Raw genomic sequence first — 19,770 nt, forward strand, 5'->3', positions numbered from 1 at the left:
AGACACAATCATGGGGAAGTTGCTGATTTGACAGATGTCCACAAGACAGTCATTGACACACTCCACAAGAAGGGCAAGCCACAAAAGGCCATTGTTAAAGAAGCTGACTGTTCACATAGTGTTGTATCAAAGCATATGAATGGAAAGTTGGGTGGAAGCCAAAAGTGTGGCAGAAAAAGGTGCACAAGCAACTGGGATAACCACAGTCTTGATAGGATTGTTAAGAAAAGGCCATTCAAAAATTTTGGGGAGATTCACAAGGAGTGGACTACTGCTGGAGTCAGTGCTTCAAGAGCCACCACTCACAGAAGTATCCAGGATATGGGCTACAAGTGTCGCATTCCATGTGTCAAGCCACTCGTGGAATCTATGGGGTATTGTCAAGAGGGAGATGAGAGACACCAGACCCAACAATGCAGGCAAGCTGAAGGCTGCTATCAAAGCAACCTGGGCTTCCATAATACCTCTGCAGTGCCACAGGCTGATCGCCTCCATGCCACATTGATGCAGTCATTCATGCAAAAGGAGCCCCGACCAAGTAGATCTTTCTTTTGGCCAACATTTTTTTTACAGTTGGTCTTACATAATACTAGCCTCTGCCCTCAACTTTGTCTGCGGGTTGTTGGAGTGGATGAACCGCCTATATTCAGCAAATTGCTGCCGTCGATGGTTTGCCTGCTCTGGCGTTTTTGCAGCTCTTAAGCTGTCCTGCTGCTCAACTTGTTCCTCACGCCGTGCCTGTGATTGTTCCGGCATCTCAGCAGCTTTCTGGGACGCCATATAATGAGCATGTTGTTGGCATCGATGATCTCCCTTAGCTCCGCTTGAGAAGAAGTCTGTGACTTCTGGCTCCTTCATAGCTCTCGTTGTTTGCGACAAATTAGATTCTCTTTTTCAAAGCATGTTTAAAATTGGCAAACTGCCAATTTGGATTAAAGATGTTTGCCCATGTCTGCACTGCCTGGAGCAGATCAGATAATATGCAAATGCATGTACACAGAATTAGCATGTGTTTACACAGAGAGATAATAGCCCTAGGACCAGAGATAAGGCTGCTGCAGGAGCAGTGTAATATAGTATGTGAACATAAATTCATAACAGTCGTGAAGCCATGTCATTTACCGGGATAAAAAGTATCCTATGTTTTAATCGAGGTTACAATCTATCTATGTGCTGAATTTCATTCAAATTCGTTCAGACGTTTTTGTGTGATTGAGGAACAAACACACAAACATCCAAACTTTCACATTTATAACATTAGTAGGATAGGATAGGATAGGATAGGATTCTAATTTTCTGAGATAATGACGTTTGGGTTTTCTTTGGCTGTAAGCCATAATCAACAACATTAACAGAAATAAACATTTGAAAAAGTTTACTCTAGTTGTAATGACTAATATAATATGTGTTTCATTTTTTCAATTGAGTTACCGTACTTTATAAAAAAAAGAAAAGAAAAATAAAATAACTTTTTGATGATATTCTAATTTATTGAGATGCACTTGTACATTCCCTATACAATCCTGTTCATAGATGCTGGTGATGATACTTATATTGGAGAGTAAAATCTTTCTTATGGCATGGTGACAGCTCCACTCAAACTCCATGCCCAGCTTAGGGTAGACTCAAGGAGAGCGTGACAGCTGTGTCACTAGAGCCCCCCAAAATATTTGTTTAACAGAAGAGAAGTGATGGATGACATATGGAGGCATCTATGAACCTCAGGCAATTATAGCCTTCATTAAACAGATACTTTATTTCACTTGAACCTGCAGGTCAAGTAAAAATTGGTATCCCACTAATGGTATTCCAACGTATAAAGGTTTGAGGCAATAGCGGTAACCCAACAATTGTCTGCTGTATATATCAATTCTTGCATATAGGACCTTTCAAGAAGCACCAGAATTATTAAGAAGCCCAGGCCCTTTCTAGGAGTGGTCTTGTTGCTGCCGGTCCAGTTTTCCTGTTGTCACTTTTCTTTGTACCAAAGCAGATGAAATAGATTCATAACCGTGTATGTATGTTGCCGAAGGGTGATGGCACACAAGGCACAGCAACTGTTCTGTAGCCACCAATGCTTTTGCTTGCATAAGTAAACACATTAACTGGTTACTAGCTTGCCCTTATTATTTTGAAGGTTACCACATGGCCAGTAATGATGACTTTTACAAAGTTATTGGGGTTACATAGGGGGAGGGGTTACCTGTGCATTCCCTGCATTGGTTAAGCATTACTACTAATATAGGCAAGTCCACCAGCGAAACCTACCTATTGGTCCTCCATATGGGCCAACAGCTACAAGACAATCTTTAAATTCTTCTTTGATGTTCCATTCCATTTGGTACAGATCAAATTTCCTACAAGCAAAAGAAAATTTATTATTAACAATAAAGTATCACTGTAAAAATGCTTAAAGTGGAAATTCTTAGTAAAAGCATTTGCTTGTCTGGCCCCAAATTAAAATTTTATTCACAGGATAAGTCATCAGCGTTTCATCATGTTTCGACAACTGGTCCCTGCACAGATCATCTGTTCATGTAATAAGAGTGGCGCTGCAATTCACTGGAATCATCGCTATACTGTAAAGGAAGCTGCTGTGGTGCTGCTATTACTTGAATAGGAACAGTGCTGCATGTGTAGCCCATCCACTAGCAGATTCTAATGATCTGTGGGGAGTCTGGATTTCGAGCCCTGACAGATTACATACTGATGATCTATCCTGTGTCTAAAGTCCCTGTTTGCTCTATGCGAATAGCACAGTCGGATTTCTAGCGGTATATAAAATTGCATGTGCCTGAGGACATGAAAGGTCCTCTTTAAAGAACAGGGATTTAAAGGGGCTCTATCATTGGGAAAAGTCATTTTTAGCTAAGCACATACTTGCATAGCCTTTAGAAAGGCTATTCAACGTGTACCTTTTGTATGTAAATTGCTGAGTAGTTTTTGAATAAGTCCGGCTTTATTCATATGCTAATTAGCCTTCTCCATGCACCCGGAAGTCTCATCGTGCACCCTCTCTGCTATTCTCTATGTGTATGTACAGCAGAGGCTGCTGTGCCGATCACGCATCTCCCTGTTCTCATACACAGAGAATAGCAGACAGTGCACACAGACACTTCCATAGTGCACACAGGAGGCTAATTATTAATTAGCATATAAATAAAAATGGACTTATTCAAAAACTACTGAGGCAATTTACATACAAAAGGTACATGTGAAATAGCCATTCTAAAGGATTTGCAAGTATGTGCTTAGCTAAAAATGACTTTTCCCAATGATAGAGCCCCTTTAAATTCTCCAATCCCGCAATTTAAAAAAAAAAAAAACCTTTAACTTCACTCCGGTGCTCCCAGTGCCTGCGCAGTTCTTCTGTGAAGCTGAGGACATATATCCCAGCTTCACTGCGCAAGCACTAGACAGGGCATGCACACTGAAGCCAGAGTACTTTAATGAAGAACTATGCTGGTGAGAGGAATACAGAGGCAGGATGACTATAGAGCATTTTTATAGCAGGCATGGAAGGCTTTATTACAGGGCAATTCGGGACACTGAATCCCCGCTCCACAGGGGCCAGGGGTGGTTTAGCTTTCCAAATATCCCTGACAGATTCCTGTATAAGGATTGTCTGATTATTTTTATTTTTTAATATTTAATAGTGCTGCTATGATGTGCCGTTTATTAAGAGGTCACTACAAAACAACCCTTTATGACACCTGATGTACTATTAACAGTAACAATGAAATCCCTGCACAGATTACTGCCATTAACCCTTTAGATTCCTAAATATCAGCAGCAAAAGGCCTTGTCATCTGCAAAGCAACAGTAAATGCCTTTTATCTCTTAACATAGTTCACATGTAGGAATTCAACCCTAATCTGCCTCCTATTGTTTTTGATGAGAGGCAGAGATTGCAGCAAGATACTGGGAAAAAAACAAAACAGAGTCCTGCTCGATCTTGCCACGGATTCCGTGGCACGAGACTCCCTGCTGACTAGGCCCATTCATTTTGGACTAATCAGCAGCAGAAAGCCGGAACAGAATGCTGATATATTTAAAAATAAAAAACAAAATTAGGCATCTCTGTGTCTGAAAATGCCCAAGCTATAAGATATAAATTTTATCCTATGTATTAATTCCATAGAAGAAAATAATCAAAATACATGAGCCTTACATGATAATAAAAAGCAATTCCTTGAATAGAAACAGTGCTACATGTGTAGCCCATCCACTAGCAGATTGAGATGATCCTCAAAATGGTATTATTAAAAACTACAACTGGCTCGGGCTGCCTACATGGAAATATTAAAGTTATGGGGGTGTCACAATATGACATCAGAAAGAAATATGTAAAACATAGAAAATTATATAAATTTGGAATCGCTGTGATCATACCAACCTGCGGTATATAGATAATGTGTAACTTTTATGCAGGTGAATGCTGTAAGTTACTGCTGGCAGACACATTATATGGAATAATAAACCGTGCCTCTATAAAGTACAAGAAGGGGGGGGGGGAGAGAAAGGGAAACAATGCAGCATAGAAAGTTGTTTGATGCTATGTGTGAATTGAATTTTCCATAACAGATTGAGTGAAAGATGTTAACCCAAGTTTTTAGATGCAAAATCCTTAAATAATGGTGTGAAAATAGCAGCAGGCGGATCTTGGTGGTGACAGTATTGGTAAGCCCTATATACCCTGAACCATATAGAACAGAGGTATACTATCCAGTATGGGCTGTGAGGGTCTGGGACCAGCAATGGCTACTACCATCCCCTATGGATATACTGATGGGTCCCAGACTGCTGCAGGCAAACAGACGGCTCCTAGCAAGTCCCCACCATTCGGTGCTGGTGCAGTGTGAAACCACACAGCACCATTACCACTACATACCTTCCCTGTAACAATGAGAGTTACATTTCTAGCGCAATACGTGTATTGTGCGCATGCTCTAGACACTATAATACTGCACAACCCGGCACTTACCGGTAATAAACATCTCCCATAGGATACCAGTTTGCTGTGCAGAAATCCATAGTGAATCCGACGTGTTTGTCACAGGGAAGCCTCACACAACCGGAAAGCAATAGAGAAGTCATATGACTAGGCCAAGCGACCAATGAGATTGCGCACAGCTGACAGTCACGTGCTTCTTGTGCACACAGTGTTTATACTTCCGGTAGGTTGTGCTGTGTAGTCAGTCAGCGCTGCCTCTTCTGCCGCTCTTGTCTGATGCGGGTGGCAGTGGGATTGGGAATATGCTGAGTGTAAAAACAATGCGACGTCTCGGGACTGTCCGGTGCACTGGCTCCATAGTGTGCTATATACCCGTTGTTTTGTTTATTTATAACTGTATAAACTTGAGTATGTAGCCTGTGCGGGGTCAGTGTACTGGCCCTATACAGGTCTGCTGTCCCTGACGCTAGAAGCTGCTGCACTGGACAGAGAATGCCTGTAGGCTGCTCATATTCAAGTAATAGGAGCGGAGTTGCACATCCCAGGCGCCACCACTATGGAGTAGACAGCACTGCTGCCTGGCTCCTATCACTTGAATTAGGGGGCGTTCCCCCTGCTGCCACTATCCGCCCTGGGGCTTCTGTCCTACGTTGTCCCATGCCAGCGGGCAGCTTTAAAACCCATTCAACCCATGTGCCTGGAAACCGTTTTTTTTTTTTGTTTTTTTTTTGCACGGACACAAAGTTCTGCATGTACGACTTTATGTCCGTGCAAAAAAAAAAAAAAAAAAGGTTTCCAAGCGGAATGGCTGTATAGGGACACCGGCAGTTACCTTTAAAAAACCATTCAAATTAATGAGTTTTAAAGCTGACCGCCTGCAAGCCGTCTCCTGTCCAGTTTCCCAGGTTTAGGACGGACAGCAGCGGTGGTGTGAAGCCCCCTTAGCGCAGACTACAGGCGCTGCCCATTTCTACACCAGGTTCCGGCAATTAGAGGCTGAAGGAACAGCAGCTTCTGTTGCCTTGTAGATGCTAGACCAGGGGTAGGGAACGTACGGCTCTCCAGCTGTTGCAAAACTACAACTCCCAACATGCATACTTGCTCTGCTGTTCTGGGAACTCCCATGGAAGTGAATGGAGCATGCTGGGAGTTGTAGTTTCACAGCAGCTGGAGAGCCAAAGGTTCCCTACCCCTGTGCTAGACTAACTGATCTGTATAGCGTCCTTGTGTCAGACCCCCATAAATCACATACTGAAGACCTATCTGTAGTATTAAAAATCTATTAGGGCCAGAAAACCTCCTTGGGCTAAGGCCCCATGTTGCGGAACACAGCTAAAAAAAACGGAGAAAAAAAACTGCAGAAATGCATTGTTATTCAGCGTGATTGTTTCTGTGTTTTTTTTTTTCTTCCTTCATTCAATATATTAGGAAAAAGTGAGCATTTCAACAAGTAAAATTGACCTACTGTAGGGTTTTTTTTAAGATTTTTTTCCCCCAATGTGTGGATAAAATTAAGCCAGAACCTCAATCATTTGCTGGAACTGTTAAATACAGTAATTTATTTATTTATTTATTTTTGCTCACGCAAAAAAACAGGGACTACATAGAAACACCTTGTAAATGTTGACATTGGTCAGATTCGAACCTAAGACTCCATTAATTGTTTTTACTCACTGTATGATAATGCTTTCTATATATGCTTGTTGTAGCCTTCACATTGTTGCTTGAGAAAGGTTCCTGAGGGGATCAAAACGTTGCCTGTCTTGGATTTAGCCCAGTTTACTGAAGCCCAATTACTGAAGTGCTACCATTTTTTATTTTATTATACACCCTTGTGGATTTGCACCTTTTTTTGTGTGTTTGCTGTGTTGCTTTGAGACTTTTCTTCCTATATACAGTGGGGGAAAAAAAGTATTTAGTCAGCCACCAATTGTGCAAGTTCTCCCACTTAAAAAGATGAGAGGCCTGTAATTGACTTCATAGGCAGACCTCAAGTATGAGAGACAAAATGAGAAAACAAATCCTGAAAATCACATTGTCTGATTTGGCAAGAATTTATTTGCAAATTATGGTGGAAAATAAGTATTTGATCAATAACAAAAGTTCATCTCAAAACTTCGTTGGCAAACGTTTTCTGTAAGTGTTCACAAGGATGGCACACACTGTTGCTAGTATGTTGGCCCATTCCTCCATGCAGATCTCCTCTAGAGCAGTGATGTTTTGGGGCTGTCTCTGGGCAACAAGTTCTTCCAAAGGTTTCCTATAGAGTTAAGATTTGGAGACTGGCTAGGCCACTCCAGGACCTTGAAATACTTCTTACGAAGCCACTCCTTTGTTGCCCTGGCAGTGTGCTTGGGGTCATTGTCATGCTGAAAGACCAAGTCACATTTCATCTGCAATGCCCTTGCTGATGGAAGGAGGTTTGCACTCAAAATCGAACTATACATGGCCCATTCATTCTTTCATATACACGGATCAGTCGTCCTGGACCCTTTGCAGAGAAACAGCCCCGGAGCATGATGTTGCCACCCTCATTCTTCACAGTAGGTATGGTGTTCTTTGAATGTAACTCAGGATTCTTTCTCCTCCAAACAAGACAATTTGTGTTTCTATCAAACAGTTCTACTTTGGTTTCATCTGACCATATGACATTCTCCCAATACACTTCTGGATCATCCAAATGCTCTCTAGCAAACTTAAGACAGGCCCGGGCATGTACTGGACACGCCTTGCACTGCAGGATCTGAGTCCCTGGCGGCGTAGCATTTTACTGATGATAGCCTTTGTTACGTTGGTCCCAGCTCTCTGCAGATCATTCATTAGTTCCCCCTGTGTGGTTCTGGGATTTTTGCTCACTGTTCTTGTGATCATTTTGACCCCACGGGGTGATATCTTACGTGGAGCCCCAGATCGAAGGAGATTATCAGTGGTCTTGTATGTCTTCCATTTTCTGATTATTGCTCCCACAGTTGATTTCTTCACACCAAGATGCTTGCTTATTGCAGATTCAGTTTTCTCAGCCTGGTGCAGGGCTACAATTTTGTTTCTGGTGTCCTTCGACAGCTCTTTAGTCTTCACCATAGTGGAGTTTGGAGTGTGACTGAGGTTGTGGACAGGTGCCATTACTACAGGTAATAAGTGGAGGACAGAGGAGCCTCTTAAAGAAGAAGTTACAGGTCTGCGAGAGCCAGAAATATGGCTTGTTTGTTGGTGACCAAATACTTATTTTCCATTTGTAAATACATTTTTTCCAAATCAGACGTGAGTTTCTGGATTTGTTTTCTCATTTTGTCTCTCATAGTTGAGGTCTACCTATGATGTCAATTACAGGCCAACCTCATCTTTTTAAGATGGCGGCTAACTAAATACTTTTCTTCTCCGCTGTGTATGTGTATATAGTGGGGAAGTCAGCTTGGTAGAAACAGTGGTGCACACATCTGTTGAGCAATGCATTATTAGAAATTTTTTGTCGCGGGAGGGTGTAAAACCTGCCGAAATTTTGCGTCGACTAACTACACAGTTCGCTGAAAAAAAGCTTTCAAAGACCCAAGTCTACAACTGGCACAAAAAATATTCCGCTGGCCGAGAGTCAGTGCAAAATGAGACTCATGCACGTTGACCAAGGACAAGCACCAGTGACATGAATATTCTTGCGGTCCGTGAGATGATTGAAGGAGACCACCGCCTTACAATATGGGAAATTGTTGCACACATCGGAATATCGTATGGGAGTGCCCAATCAATCATTTCAAATGATTTGGTTTACCGAAAAGTGTGGGTTCCTCGCCTCTTGACGGAAAATCAGAATACAAACTGTCTTGCCGTGTGTGAAAGACTTTTGTCACGATATCAAATAGAGGGGAATGATTTCTAGTCACATTGTCACCTGTGATGAGACGTAGGTGCATCATTACACCCCGGAGTTTAAGCAGGCAAGCATGCAGTAGTGAAAATCTGGGTAAGCAGCACTGCCCAAAGCCAAGACCTGTCTGTTAGGGACCTGATGCACAAAATAATTCAGTAAGTTCCAGGCAACCAGGATCCCCAGGTGCTGAGGCAAAAACAGTCCTAGGTGTGCTATGCTCTCCTAACTGTAGCAGAACCAGGCCCCGAGTTCTTCACCAGAGTTCCTGATGGTGGAGTTGGACTTAGTAAAAGTCAGAGGCCCACATCCTCAACTGCCTAGACAGCGACGCACACCCAGCGAACCCCAAATAAGAGGACCCAGACACCAACCTGAGAGTGAAGTCCAAGAGAGCAGGATGGACTGGAGTGCAGATGAGCAGGAGGGTAATCCAGTGGAGTAACGCAGATAAGCAAGAAACAGATACATGGTCAAACAAGCCGAGTCGATAACTGTGGTAGCAGAAGGCAGAGGCAGGAACAAAGTCAGGGAAGCTAGGTCATACACAGGAGGTCAATGGAGTAGCCCAATCAGGATCCAAAGGGAGGTCAGGTGGAAGCCAAAGGTCATACACAGGAGGTCAGGAAGGTACCAAATCAGGATCACCGAGGAGAGGTCTGTAAGGCAAGCCAGGTCAAACAATCCAGGGAATCCAAGATCAGGGACAGGAAGCAGGAGACTGGTGATAGGGAGCAGGAACGGAGCAGAAGAGACTTTTGGCACGAGGGAGCTGATAATGTGAGTGAATGAATAACCAGCGGCGGGCCAGAGCCAGAATGAAGCCTAAATAGCCTCTGGCCCACTGCTGACCCCCTGAACACAGAAGTGACTGTCCCGGCACTAGGGAGAAACCGAACCTCCGCACACTCAAGCAGAGGCCTCCAGCCTACTCCGGCGCTGGACAGAGATCAGGCCGGGCGCCTCTGTGCAGCACAGCGGAGGCACCGGCCCGTCCTAACACCGTCTTTCTGCTGGGAAAGTTCTTGCAATTATTTTTTGGGGATTTCAGAGGCATATTGCTCGTTGATTTTCTCCATGAATTGCGTACAGTTAATGCTGCCTACTACTGCCAACTGCTTGGCCTATGGACGAAAATGGCAAGACATCCATATTCGAAGTGCGATTTTGCTCCATGACAATGCTCAGCCACACTCAGCTACATTAACCCAAGAAGGGGGGCGTGGCTAGCCGGCAAGGAGAGAGGACGCGTCTGCTGGAGCTCCCGGCATCTGCGACCTTCTCCCTTCGGCATCCGAATTTTACTCACCTGAATCAGGTCGGTGACACCCGGCGGGATACCCTCGGACCCTGGCGGAACGTCTTGGGCGGTTTTCTCCTGCTCCCCCGGGACCTGGTGGCTTCGGAGGCTTTGCGGCCTACTCAGCGGCCTACTCAGCGGTCTGTCCTGCTGCGCCTTCTCTGCTTCCGGCTCCTTCCTGTTGACCGCGGCGGCTGGCTCCCGTCCTGCTTCTCTGGATTACTGTCGCGGCTGATGTGTGGACGTGAGCGGTGTTTCTCCTGGCCCCCGACACGCTGCCTCCAGCGTCCTGCGTCTGCTCCTGGCCTGTGGGGAGCCTGTGGTACGTCCTGTATGCTCCTGCATTGGGCCTGGCGGTAACGGCGGCCATTTTGTGACGCACTCGTACTCTACAGCTTCAGGGGGGGTTGAGAGAGTGTTGAGCCCCTACACTACCATCAGGGGGGCTCCTCTCTCTCCCCCTGGACTTTATTGGACATTGACTGGACATTGTCTCCTGCCCCCCTGTTTGAGTGCTTTTATTTTGAGTGAGTGCTGAGCCCCTCCACCACCATCAGGGGGGGCTCCTCACCTTCCACCTGGACTGGACTTTCTATATTACCTGGCCTGCTCCCTGCCTATTCTGGTTGAGCCCTTTGTGAGTGCAGAGCCCCTACTCCACCACCAGGGGGGGCTCCTCACATTGGGCTCCCGTGGAATTGAAATTGCCTGGGTGTCCCTACTGCGGGCCACTTGTTTTGCCATGCTCGACTAAATCGTTCACAGTGTCACCACTAGCGGCTCTCAGCTGATTGTTAGGCTTTTTGTTATATGGCCCTCACAGCCCTGCTGGAATTTGTTGCTGTCTGACCTCCTGCACTGCTCCACGAACTTTGCTCCTACCGCATAGAGTTACCCTCCTGCACTACTAGCTTCAGTTGCATCTCTGACCTTCCCTGCTGCTTCTATTATGCCTCGGAAAAAACCGCCCTCCTCCAAAGCACCTAGGAAACTCTCTGATTTCTTCTCGAGCACCATGTCGCACTCTTTGCCTTCCTCGCCAATGGGTTCCCGCTCCCCAGCGAAGTCGCCTCCACGGTCTGAATTGGTGGACTCTTTACCTACAGAGGGCTCTCTATCGGCTGTTTGTCCTCCCCTGCTGATTGATGGCGGTAAGAGAAGCTTTGTTGCATCTCCTCGGGGTTCTCCATCTGGTAAGGAGCCGCTGTGTAAACGGGTAGCTGATGTCCTATCTGCCTCTGATACTCCCTCTGATTTTGTTCATTCGGACATTTCTGATTTCCCGGCTTCCTCAGACCCTGTAACGTGTGATACATTGAAGGGGATGCTTGTTCTGCTACAGGCGGGGATTAACAAGACTGTCTCCTCTGCGGTGGGCAAATTGCGACAGGATATCGATGCTTTGGGAGAGCGGACTGACCATTTCGAAAATAAAATGGAAGAATTTTCATCTGCCCATAATGAACTGGTTGACGCTCATAACACCCTGGAAGCGGAGGTCAGATGGCTCAAAATTAAGGCTGCTGACGCTGAGGATCGGTCTAGACGCAATAACATCAAGATCCGTGGGGTCCCTGAGGATGTGGCAGCAGAGGACTTAGTGGCCTATGTCCAGCGTCTCTTTAAGAAAATTCTCCCGCGTCTCACTGAACTGGAGCTCACCCTCGATCGGACCCATCGTATTCCAAAAGCGAACTCTGCTCCTGTGGATGTCCCGAGACATTTGCTAACGAGGGTCCATTTCTATCAAGTTAAAGACTCGATTCTTGCGGAAGCCAGACAATGTGGTACCTTGCCAGCTCCATTTGCATCCATTTCCTTGTTCCCCGATTTATCCGCAGCTACTATGCAGGCTAGGCGTGAATTGGCTCCCATTACCAGGATCCTTAGAGACCGAGGCATACGGTATCGTTGGGGCTTTCCTACCAAATTGCTGATTCCCCGCAATGGGGTTTTCCATTCTGTCCCTGATATGGAGGCGGGTATGTCCCTCCTCCGTAAATGGAAGCTTGCCCCTGCTGACTCCCTCTCTTCTGCTCCCGAGTCCTCAGTGCGGCCTTCCCATCTTACTAAGGAATGGACTGTGGTGGGCGGTCGTAAGTGAAACCTTTATCCGCTTCGGCGGACTGACTCGCCTTGCCTAATGTTGATATGACTTTAATGTTTGATTTAGGTGACCTGTGTGCCTTTCTAATACTCACCCTCACTGAGTGTTACTGACCTGTTTCCCCCCCCCCCCCCCCAACTGATTACTTTTGGTTATTCGGTGTTTTTTGACACTATGCTATTTTGTTTGCATTCTTTGTTTTTGTTTCATACCTGGAATTCTGTATGGTTTTTATGCCTGTTCATACACACTTTATGCATCCTTGTCTTTTGGTATAGCCACCTGGGTCCTTCGTCATTTCTCCTTAGTCTGTTATTATGGTACTCCGTATATCTTCACTTAATGTTAGGGGTCTGAACAGCCCCTGTAAACGGAGCTCTGTCTGGAGAGAGGCCCGTCGCCTCCGCTGTAATGTGCTCTTTCTCCAGGAGACTAATTTTTGTGCTGGTAAAAGTCCTAAGTTCTCTAATCCCTCCTTCCCTCATATATATCAGGCTTCATGCAATGCTAAGCGTAAGGGGGTTCTTATTGCTGTGCGGGACTCGGTAGCCTTTTCCCTTGAATCCACTTTAGTTGACCCCGGGGGTCGGTTTCTGGGGCTTAATTGCCTTATTAATAATGTTAAGTATACTTTGGTGACTGTTTATCTCCCGAATCGTTCCCAGGCGCAATATTGGAAATCTGTGCTTTCCAAGATCCGAACTTTTGCTACTGGTATGTTGATCATTGGCGGGGACTTTAATTGTTTGGTAGATAATTCTCTAGACTCTTCTAATCCCAAGAGGCGCTCCCCTATATTATCCTCCTCTTTGATTGACCAGGGCCTTTATGACGTTTGGCGTTGTCAACATGGCGGGGAACGAGATTATAGTTATTTCTCCTCTTCGTCCTCCTCTTATTCCCGTATTGACTTTTTTCTTACTGACAAAATTGGGCTGATGCAGACAGAATCTACGGATATTGGGCTGATCACCTGGACTGATCATGCTCCGGTGTCCCTCTCTCTACATGAGAAGTTCTCCACTGCCATGCCTACCCAGTGGCGATTGAATGAGTATATCCTAGATCACCCCTCCTATGGTGAGCCCCTCCGTGAGGCCCTGAGAGAATATTTTTCCCTTAACTCTCCCTCCATGTCTGACCCTCATGTGCTCTGGAATGCCCATAAGGCGTATATGCGAGGGATACTTATTCAGGCATGCGCTAGAGCTAAAAAAGAAAGATCTAAGGACATAGATGCTGCTCTTCGCTCCCTATCCTCCCTCTCTGCAATTAATAAGCTTAACCCCACTCCCTCTGTCTCTGCGGAGATTAGGCAATGTCAACTCCGATTGCAGGGTCTTCTGGCTTGCCAACAGGATTTAGCTTTTAAGCGTTTTCAATGTCAGGCCTATGTGCATAATAGTAGGGCTAGCGCCTTTTTAGCCAAAAAAAATCAAACAGTCACACCCCAAAACTCGTATTGCTCACCTTGTAGATGATTCGGGTACTAAAGTAATTGACCCCCGTCTTATTGCAGAGCAGTTTCGCTTATATTACAAATCACTATATAATCTTAGGGACGACCCCCAGACATACCAGCCATCTCAGGAGGAAATTGATAGATTCTTAGATTCTGTGGCCCTACCCCGCCTTTCCCCTGCGCAGTCTGCCTCCCTGGCCTCGCCTATTACCCTGGTTGAGGTTACGGAGGCTATAGCCTCACTGAAACCGCTAAAATCTCCTGGCCCTGATGGCTTCTCAGGGATTTACTACAAGAAATACGCTGATATTTTATCCCCTTATCTTTTGGCTGTGTTTAGGAGGGCGGCGGAGGAGCAATGCTTCCCGGAAGAAATGTTGTCGGCTACTATAGTGACCATCCCTAAACCCGGCAAATCTCCCACTGTCCCGGCTAATTTTCGACCTATTTCCCTTCTAAACACAGATATTAAATTGTACGCTAAAATCCTGGCTGAGCGGCTGCTCCTCCTTCTCCCCCAGTTGGTTAGTCCTGACCAGGTGGGTTTTGTATACGGTAGACAGGCTCCGGACGGCACACGGAGGTTTATAGACCTCATTCAAAAAGCCGAAAAAGATGGTATGCCTTCTTTGCTTCTGGCTCTGGATGCTGAGAAGGCTTTTGATAGGGTCCACTGGGGATACTTAGACTGCCTTTTGGATAGGTTTGGTATGGGGCCAGTTTTTAAATCTGCTATTTTGGCTCTGTACTCCCACCCGTCCGCTCGTGTGCTCTCATCAGGTTTTTTGTCTGAGCCCTTTTGGATTTCGAATGGTACCCGCCAGGGTTGTCCTCTCTCCCCTATTATTTTTGCGCTAGTGATGGAGCCCCTGGCGGAGTCCGTTCGGTCGGCGGAAAATATTGAGGGTATTACTGTGGGCCGCCAACAGCACAAAATTGGCCTATACGCTGACGATGTCATACTGGCCCTGACCTCCCCTGGTCCCTCCTTGAGTGCTGCTACGGAGGTCCTAGAGGGATTTAGTAGAGTTTCGTACTATAAGGTAAATTCCTCCAAATCTCAAATCTTGCCTGTTATTATTTCTCCCTCGTTGAGACGGGACCTTAGTGTTCGATTCCCCTACCAATGGAATGATTCCCGTATAGCTTACCTTGGCATCTCTCTGACCGTCCCTAGTTCGGATCTGTTCTCTGCCAATTATATCCCCCTCCTGACCAAAATTACTTCTCTACTTGCCTCCTTCTCGCAGCCGATGTTGTCTTGGGCTAGCAGAATTGCCATTATCAAAATGATGGTGTTACCACTAATTTTGTATGTGTTTCGTACAGTTGCCATCCCCCTCCCTGACTCATATTTTACTAAGCTTCAGTCTATTCTGTCCAATTATATATGGGAGGGTAAGAGGTCCAGGGTCCGACTTAAGGTGATGACACGCCCTTGGTCCCATGGGGGTGCTGGTGTCCCAGATGTTAGAAAATATTATATGGTGTCTATCCTTGATCAACTTAAGGTTCGGTGGGATGAGACTTCTAAATGGCGTTGGGCTGAAATTGAGGAAAGCCTTCTAGATGCCCCACTTTTGAGTATTTTACGTCCTAAGGATTTGGGCCCCCCCATCACTTCCCCTCCCTTGCTGAGTATTAGGGCCTCAGTGTCTGCTTGGAGATACTTCTTATCATATACCTCTAGGGAAGACCTGGTCCCTTTGTCGAAGCTACCTCTGTTGTAGCTGACCTCTTTTCTCCCCCAGCTCCGGCTCCGTGGATGGGTCTCTAGGGGTCTCTATAAAGTGACCCATCTGTACTCTGATGATGGGTTTAAATCGTTCTCCATGTTACAAGAAGAGTTTCAGCTCCCTAAATCAGACTTCTTTAAATATTTACAGTTGCGTCACTTTCTTCATTCCTACGAGCCTTCTAGATTGACCTTTCCCAGACTAGCTTTAAAGCTGTGGAATAGGTCCTCGCCTGTTAGAGGTGGGTTATCTGTGTTTTATGGCTTTTTCTCTGTCCCTCCGGGGCAGGTCAAGCCTCTTCACCTGCTCCGTTGGGAAGCGGATCTTGCCAGAACCATCCCTCTGTCTGACTGGTATACGGCGGCTGGGTTTGTTAAGCGTGTTTCTAGGGGGGCGTCTCATTGGGAAACGGCTTTGAAAATTATGCTGAGGTGGTATAGGACTCCGACCCAACTGGCGCATATTGATCCTTCTTGCTCCAGACTCTGTTGGAGAGGATGTGGCCAAGTAGGTTCCTTCTTGCATTTGTGGTGGGATTGCCCTCCGGTTCGTGCCTTCTGGATAGCGGTATTTCACTTCATGTCCAATATAGCCGGTTTTGATATCAGTCCTTCCCCTGGTCTCGCCCTATTATTCTTATACGTTGGTAGTTTTCCCGCAGAGTCGCAGGTCGTTCTGGGTCAGATCGTGCTCGCAGCTCGGGCCATGATCGCTCGTCAGTGGAAGTCTGCTCTTTGCTTGACCGTAGCTGAATTATTCCACCATGTGAACTTGGCATGCACCTTGGAACGTCTGTTGTCCAATAAGAATCATACTTACGCCAAGTTCCGATCCCAGTGGTCCCTCTGGATTTCGTATGTGGAGTCTCATAAGGGAGTTCCTTCTCCTCGGCCTCAGGCTGCTCCCGTGGGGACCCCTTGATCACTATCTACTTATTGTGTTGTTATCCCAGGTGGCTTTATTTTCTTTTCTTTTTTGGATGTATCATGTGTGTTTCTGTTTTTTGTCTATTTCAGTATTGTATTCAGGTATGTGGTTATGTTGTTCATGTTATTGTTTGGTCTTCTCGTTCTCTTCTGTCTCTATCCTATCTCTTCTACTTTTTCTCTTCCCTTTTCCCTTCTTGTACCTCTCTGGTTGTGTTCCCCTCTCCATCCTTTCATTTCCGTCTTGTGGAATTGGTGTCTTTGTAGTGTTTGTATATCTGGTTCTTTGGTCTTTGTTTATTTGGTCATGTTTGTGTCACCCATGTATTTGGGTTGCAGCCCGAAGTTCCAACTTGTAACTCCTGTTTTACTGATTGGACCCATGCCGATTCTTCTTATGTTTGTAACTGTTTTTCTATTATATTGTAAAAGTTTTCTTCTATTCAATAAAAATCATATTTAAAATAAAATAAAATACATTAACCCAAGAAAAATTGGAAAAAAATTCATTGGAAAATACTGGAACATCTGCCCTACAGTCCCCATCTGTTGCCATGTGACTACCACATATGTTTGTGCCACTCAAAGAAGAACTGGGAGGTCATTGCTTTGACGACGACGAAGGTGTAGAAACGTTTGTGCGCAGTTGGTTACAGACGCGACTAGATTTGACTAGAGATTATTCCGAAATTAAAAAAAACTCCAACTGGGGGGGGGGGGATGTGTGAATAAAAAGAGGAGATTATATAGAAAAATAAGGTGTATTCAAAATTTTATTTACTGTACCAATAAATGTTCTAAAGCAAAAGTCTGGTTCATATTAGATTCACCCTCGTACAAAAGTACTCTGATGAAGGGGCAACATGGTGGCTCAGTGGTTAGCACTGCAGCCTTGCAGCTCTGGGTTCCTGGGCTCTAATCCTGCAAGGAGATTGTATGTTCTCCCTGTGTTTGCATGGATTTCCTCCCATTCTGCAAAAGACATACTGATAGGAAAAAAAAAGTACATTGTGAACTCACAATCTACATTTAAAAAAAAAAGTACTCTGATGACTTTGCAATAGTAGGCCTCATCACTGAGGGAGGAGACAGGGAGTACAGGGACTTAAACCTGGATTTTGTGGACTGGTGCCAGAGGAACGACCTCAGGATTAGTAGTGGACTTCAGTAAGCAGAGAAGTTGGAGATTCAAGGGACACTGCATTGAGATAGTCAAGACTAGAGATGAGCGAATACCGTTCGATCGAGTAGATATTTGATTGAATATTAAGGTATTCAACATATTCGTTTAAAATCGAATACTACGCGGTAAACGCAGTAAAAATTTGTATGCCCTCCCACCTTCCCTGGCACTTTTTTTGCACCAATAACTTCAGGGAAGGTGGCACAGGAAGCAGGAATACGTAGGCATCAAAAAAAAAAAAAAAAAGGAAAAAGTCATTGGCTGGCTAAATCAGGTGACCTCCGATTTATAAGAATAGTGTCAGCCATATTTGTGTCAGATGCGTTTTGGTGAGATAGGGAGAGATTGTACTGAGGGTGAGAATGAGATTGTAGCTTCTGCTAGGCAGGAAAACATTGTAATCAACAGCTCTTTTCAGAGCCACACTGCAGGAACAGTGTACACATACACTGAATCTGCCAAAGATGCGTCAGGGTAGCATCAAAGGATGGGGGCGGGCACGTGGATGTGTCCACAGTCCAGGTACTGGAGAGGGGCTGTCAGCAGTGCCCCTCATCAGTAGCACAAGAGGGCAAGGACATGGAAATCCAGTCCACAGTCCAGCTACTAGAGAGGGGCTGCCAGCAGTGCCCCTCATCAGTAGCACAAGAGGACGAGGAAATACAATCCAGCTACTGGAGAGGGGCTGCCAGCAGTGCCCCTCGTCAGTAGCACAAGAGGACATGGAAATCCAGTCCACAGACCAGCTACTAGAGAGGGGCTGCCAGCAGTGCCCCTCATCAGTAGCACAAGAGGACATGGAAATCCAGTCCACAGTCCAGCTACTAGAGAGGGGCTGCCAGCAGTGCCCCTCGTCAGTCCACAGTCCAGCTACTGGAGAGGGGCTGCCAGCAGTGCCCCTCGTCAGTAGCACAAGAGGACGTGGAAATCCAGTCCACAGTCCAGCTACTGGAGAGGGGCTGCCAGCAGTGCCCCTCATCAGTAGCACAAGAGGGCAAGGACATGGAAATCCAGTCCACAGTCCAGCTACTAGAGAGGGGCTGCCAGCAGTGCCCCTCGTCAGTAAGCACAAGAGGACGAGGAAATACAGTCCAGCTACTGGAGAGGGGCTGCCAGCAGTGCCCCTCATCAGTAGCACAAGAGGACGAGGAAATACAGTCCATCTACTGGAGAAGGGCTGCCAGCAGTGCCTCTCGTCAGTAGCACAAGAGGACATGGAAATCCAGTCCACAGACCAGCTACTAGAGAGGGGCTGCCAGCAGTGCCCCTCATCAGTAGCACAAGAGGACATGGAAATCCAGTCCACAGTCCAGCTACTAGAGAGGGGCTGCCAGCAGTGCCCCTCGTCAGTCCACAGTCCAGCTACTGGAGAGGGGCTGCCAGCAGTGCCCCTCGTCAGTAGCACAAGAGGACGTGGAAATCCAGTCCACAATCCAGCTACTGGAGAGGGGCTGCTAGCAGTGCCCCTCGTCAGTAGCACAAGAGGATGTGGAAATCCAGTCCACAATCCAGCTACTGGAGAGGGGCTGCCAGTAGTGCCCCTCGTCAGTAGCACAAGAGGACGTGGAAATCCAGTCCACAATCCAGCTACTGGAGAGGGGCTGCCAGCAGTGCCCCTCGTCAGTAGCACAAGAGGACGTGGAAATCCAGTCCACAATCCAGCTACTGGAGAGGGGCTGCTAGCAGTGCCCCTCGTCAGTAGCACAAGAGGACGTGGAAATCCAGTCCACAATCCAGCTACTGAAGAGGGGCTGCCAGCAGTGCACCTCGTCAGTAGCACAAGAGGACGTGGAAAACCAGTCCACAGTCCAGCTACTGCAGAGGGACTGCCAGCAGTGCCCCTCGTCTGTAGCACAAGAGGACGAGGACATGGAAATCCAGTCCACAGTCCAGCTACTGGAGAGGGGCTGTCAGCAGTGCCCCTCATCAGTAGCACAAGGGGGTGAGGACGTGGAAATCCAATCCACAGTCCAGCTACTGGAGAGGGGCTGCCAGCAGTGCCCCTCGTCAGTAGCACAAGAGGACGTGGAAATCCAGTCCACAGTCCAGCTACTGAAGAGGGGCTGCCAGCAGTGCACCTCATCAGTAGCACAAGAGGACGTGGAAAATCAGTCCATAGTCCAGCTACTGGAGAGGGGCTGCCAGCAGTGCCCCTTGTCAGTAGCACAAGGGGGCGAGGACAAGGGGATCCAGGCTGCAGTAGCTCGACTCCAATTATATACTGGAGAGGGGCAGCCATC

General features: G+C 46.4%; 1 protein-coding gene across 1 annotated transcript in view; it reads right to left on the bottom strand.

The window, feature by feature from the left end:
- VPS16 (VPS16 core subunit of CORVET and HOPS complexes) overlaps positions 1 to 5,136 on the bottom strand; it is a 46,776-nt gene extending 41,640 nt beyond the window's left edge. The window contains exons 1-2 of the mRNA XM_075285126.1: positions 4,985 to 5,136; positions 2,269 to 2,357 (exon numbers count right to left, since the gene is read on the bottom strand). Coding sequence (XP_075141227.1) covers positions 2,269 to 2,357; positions 4,985 to 5,097 — 202 coding nt within the window. The 5' untranslated portion in view covers positions 5,098 to 5,136. The remainder of the gene's footprint in view (positions 1 to 2,268; positions 2,358 to 4,984) is intronic.
- Positions 5,137 to 19,770: the final 14,634 nt, after the last annotated feature.

Source organism: Leptodactylus fuscus, chromosome 8, assembly GCF_031893055.1.
Source record: "Leptodactylus fuscus isolate aLepFus1 chromosome 8, aLepFus1.hap2, whole genome shotgun sequence".
NCBI classification, from domain to species: Eukaryota; Metazoa; Chordata; class Amphibia; order Anura; family Leptodactylidae; genus Leptodactylus; species Leptodactylus fuscus.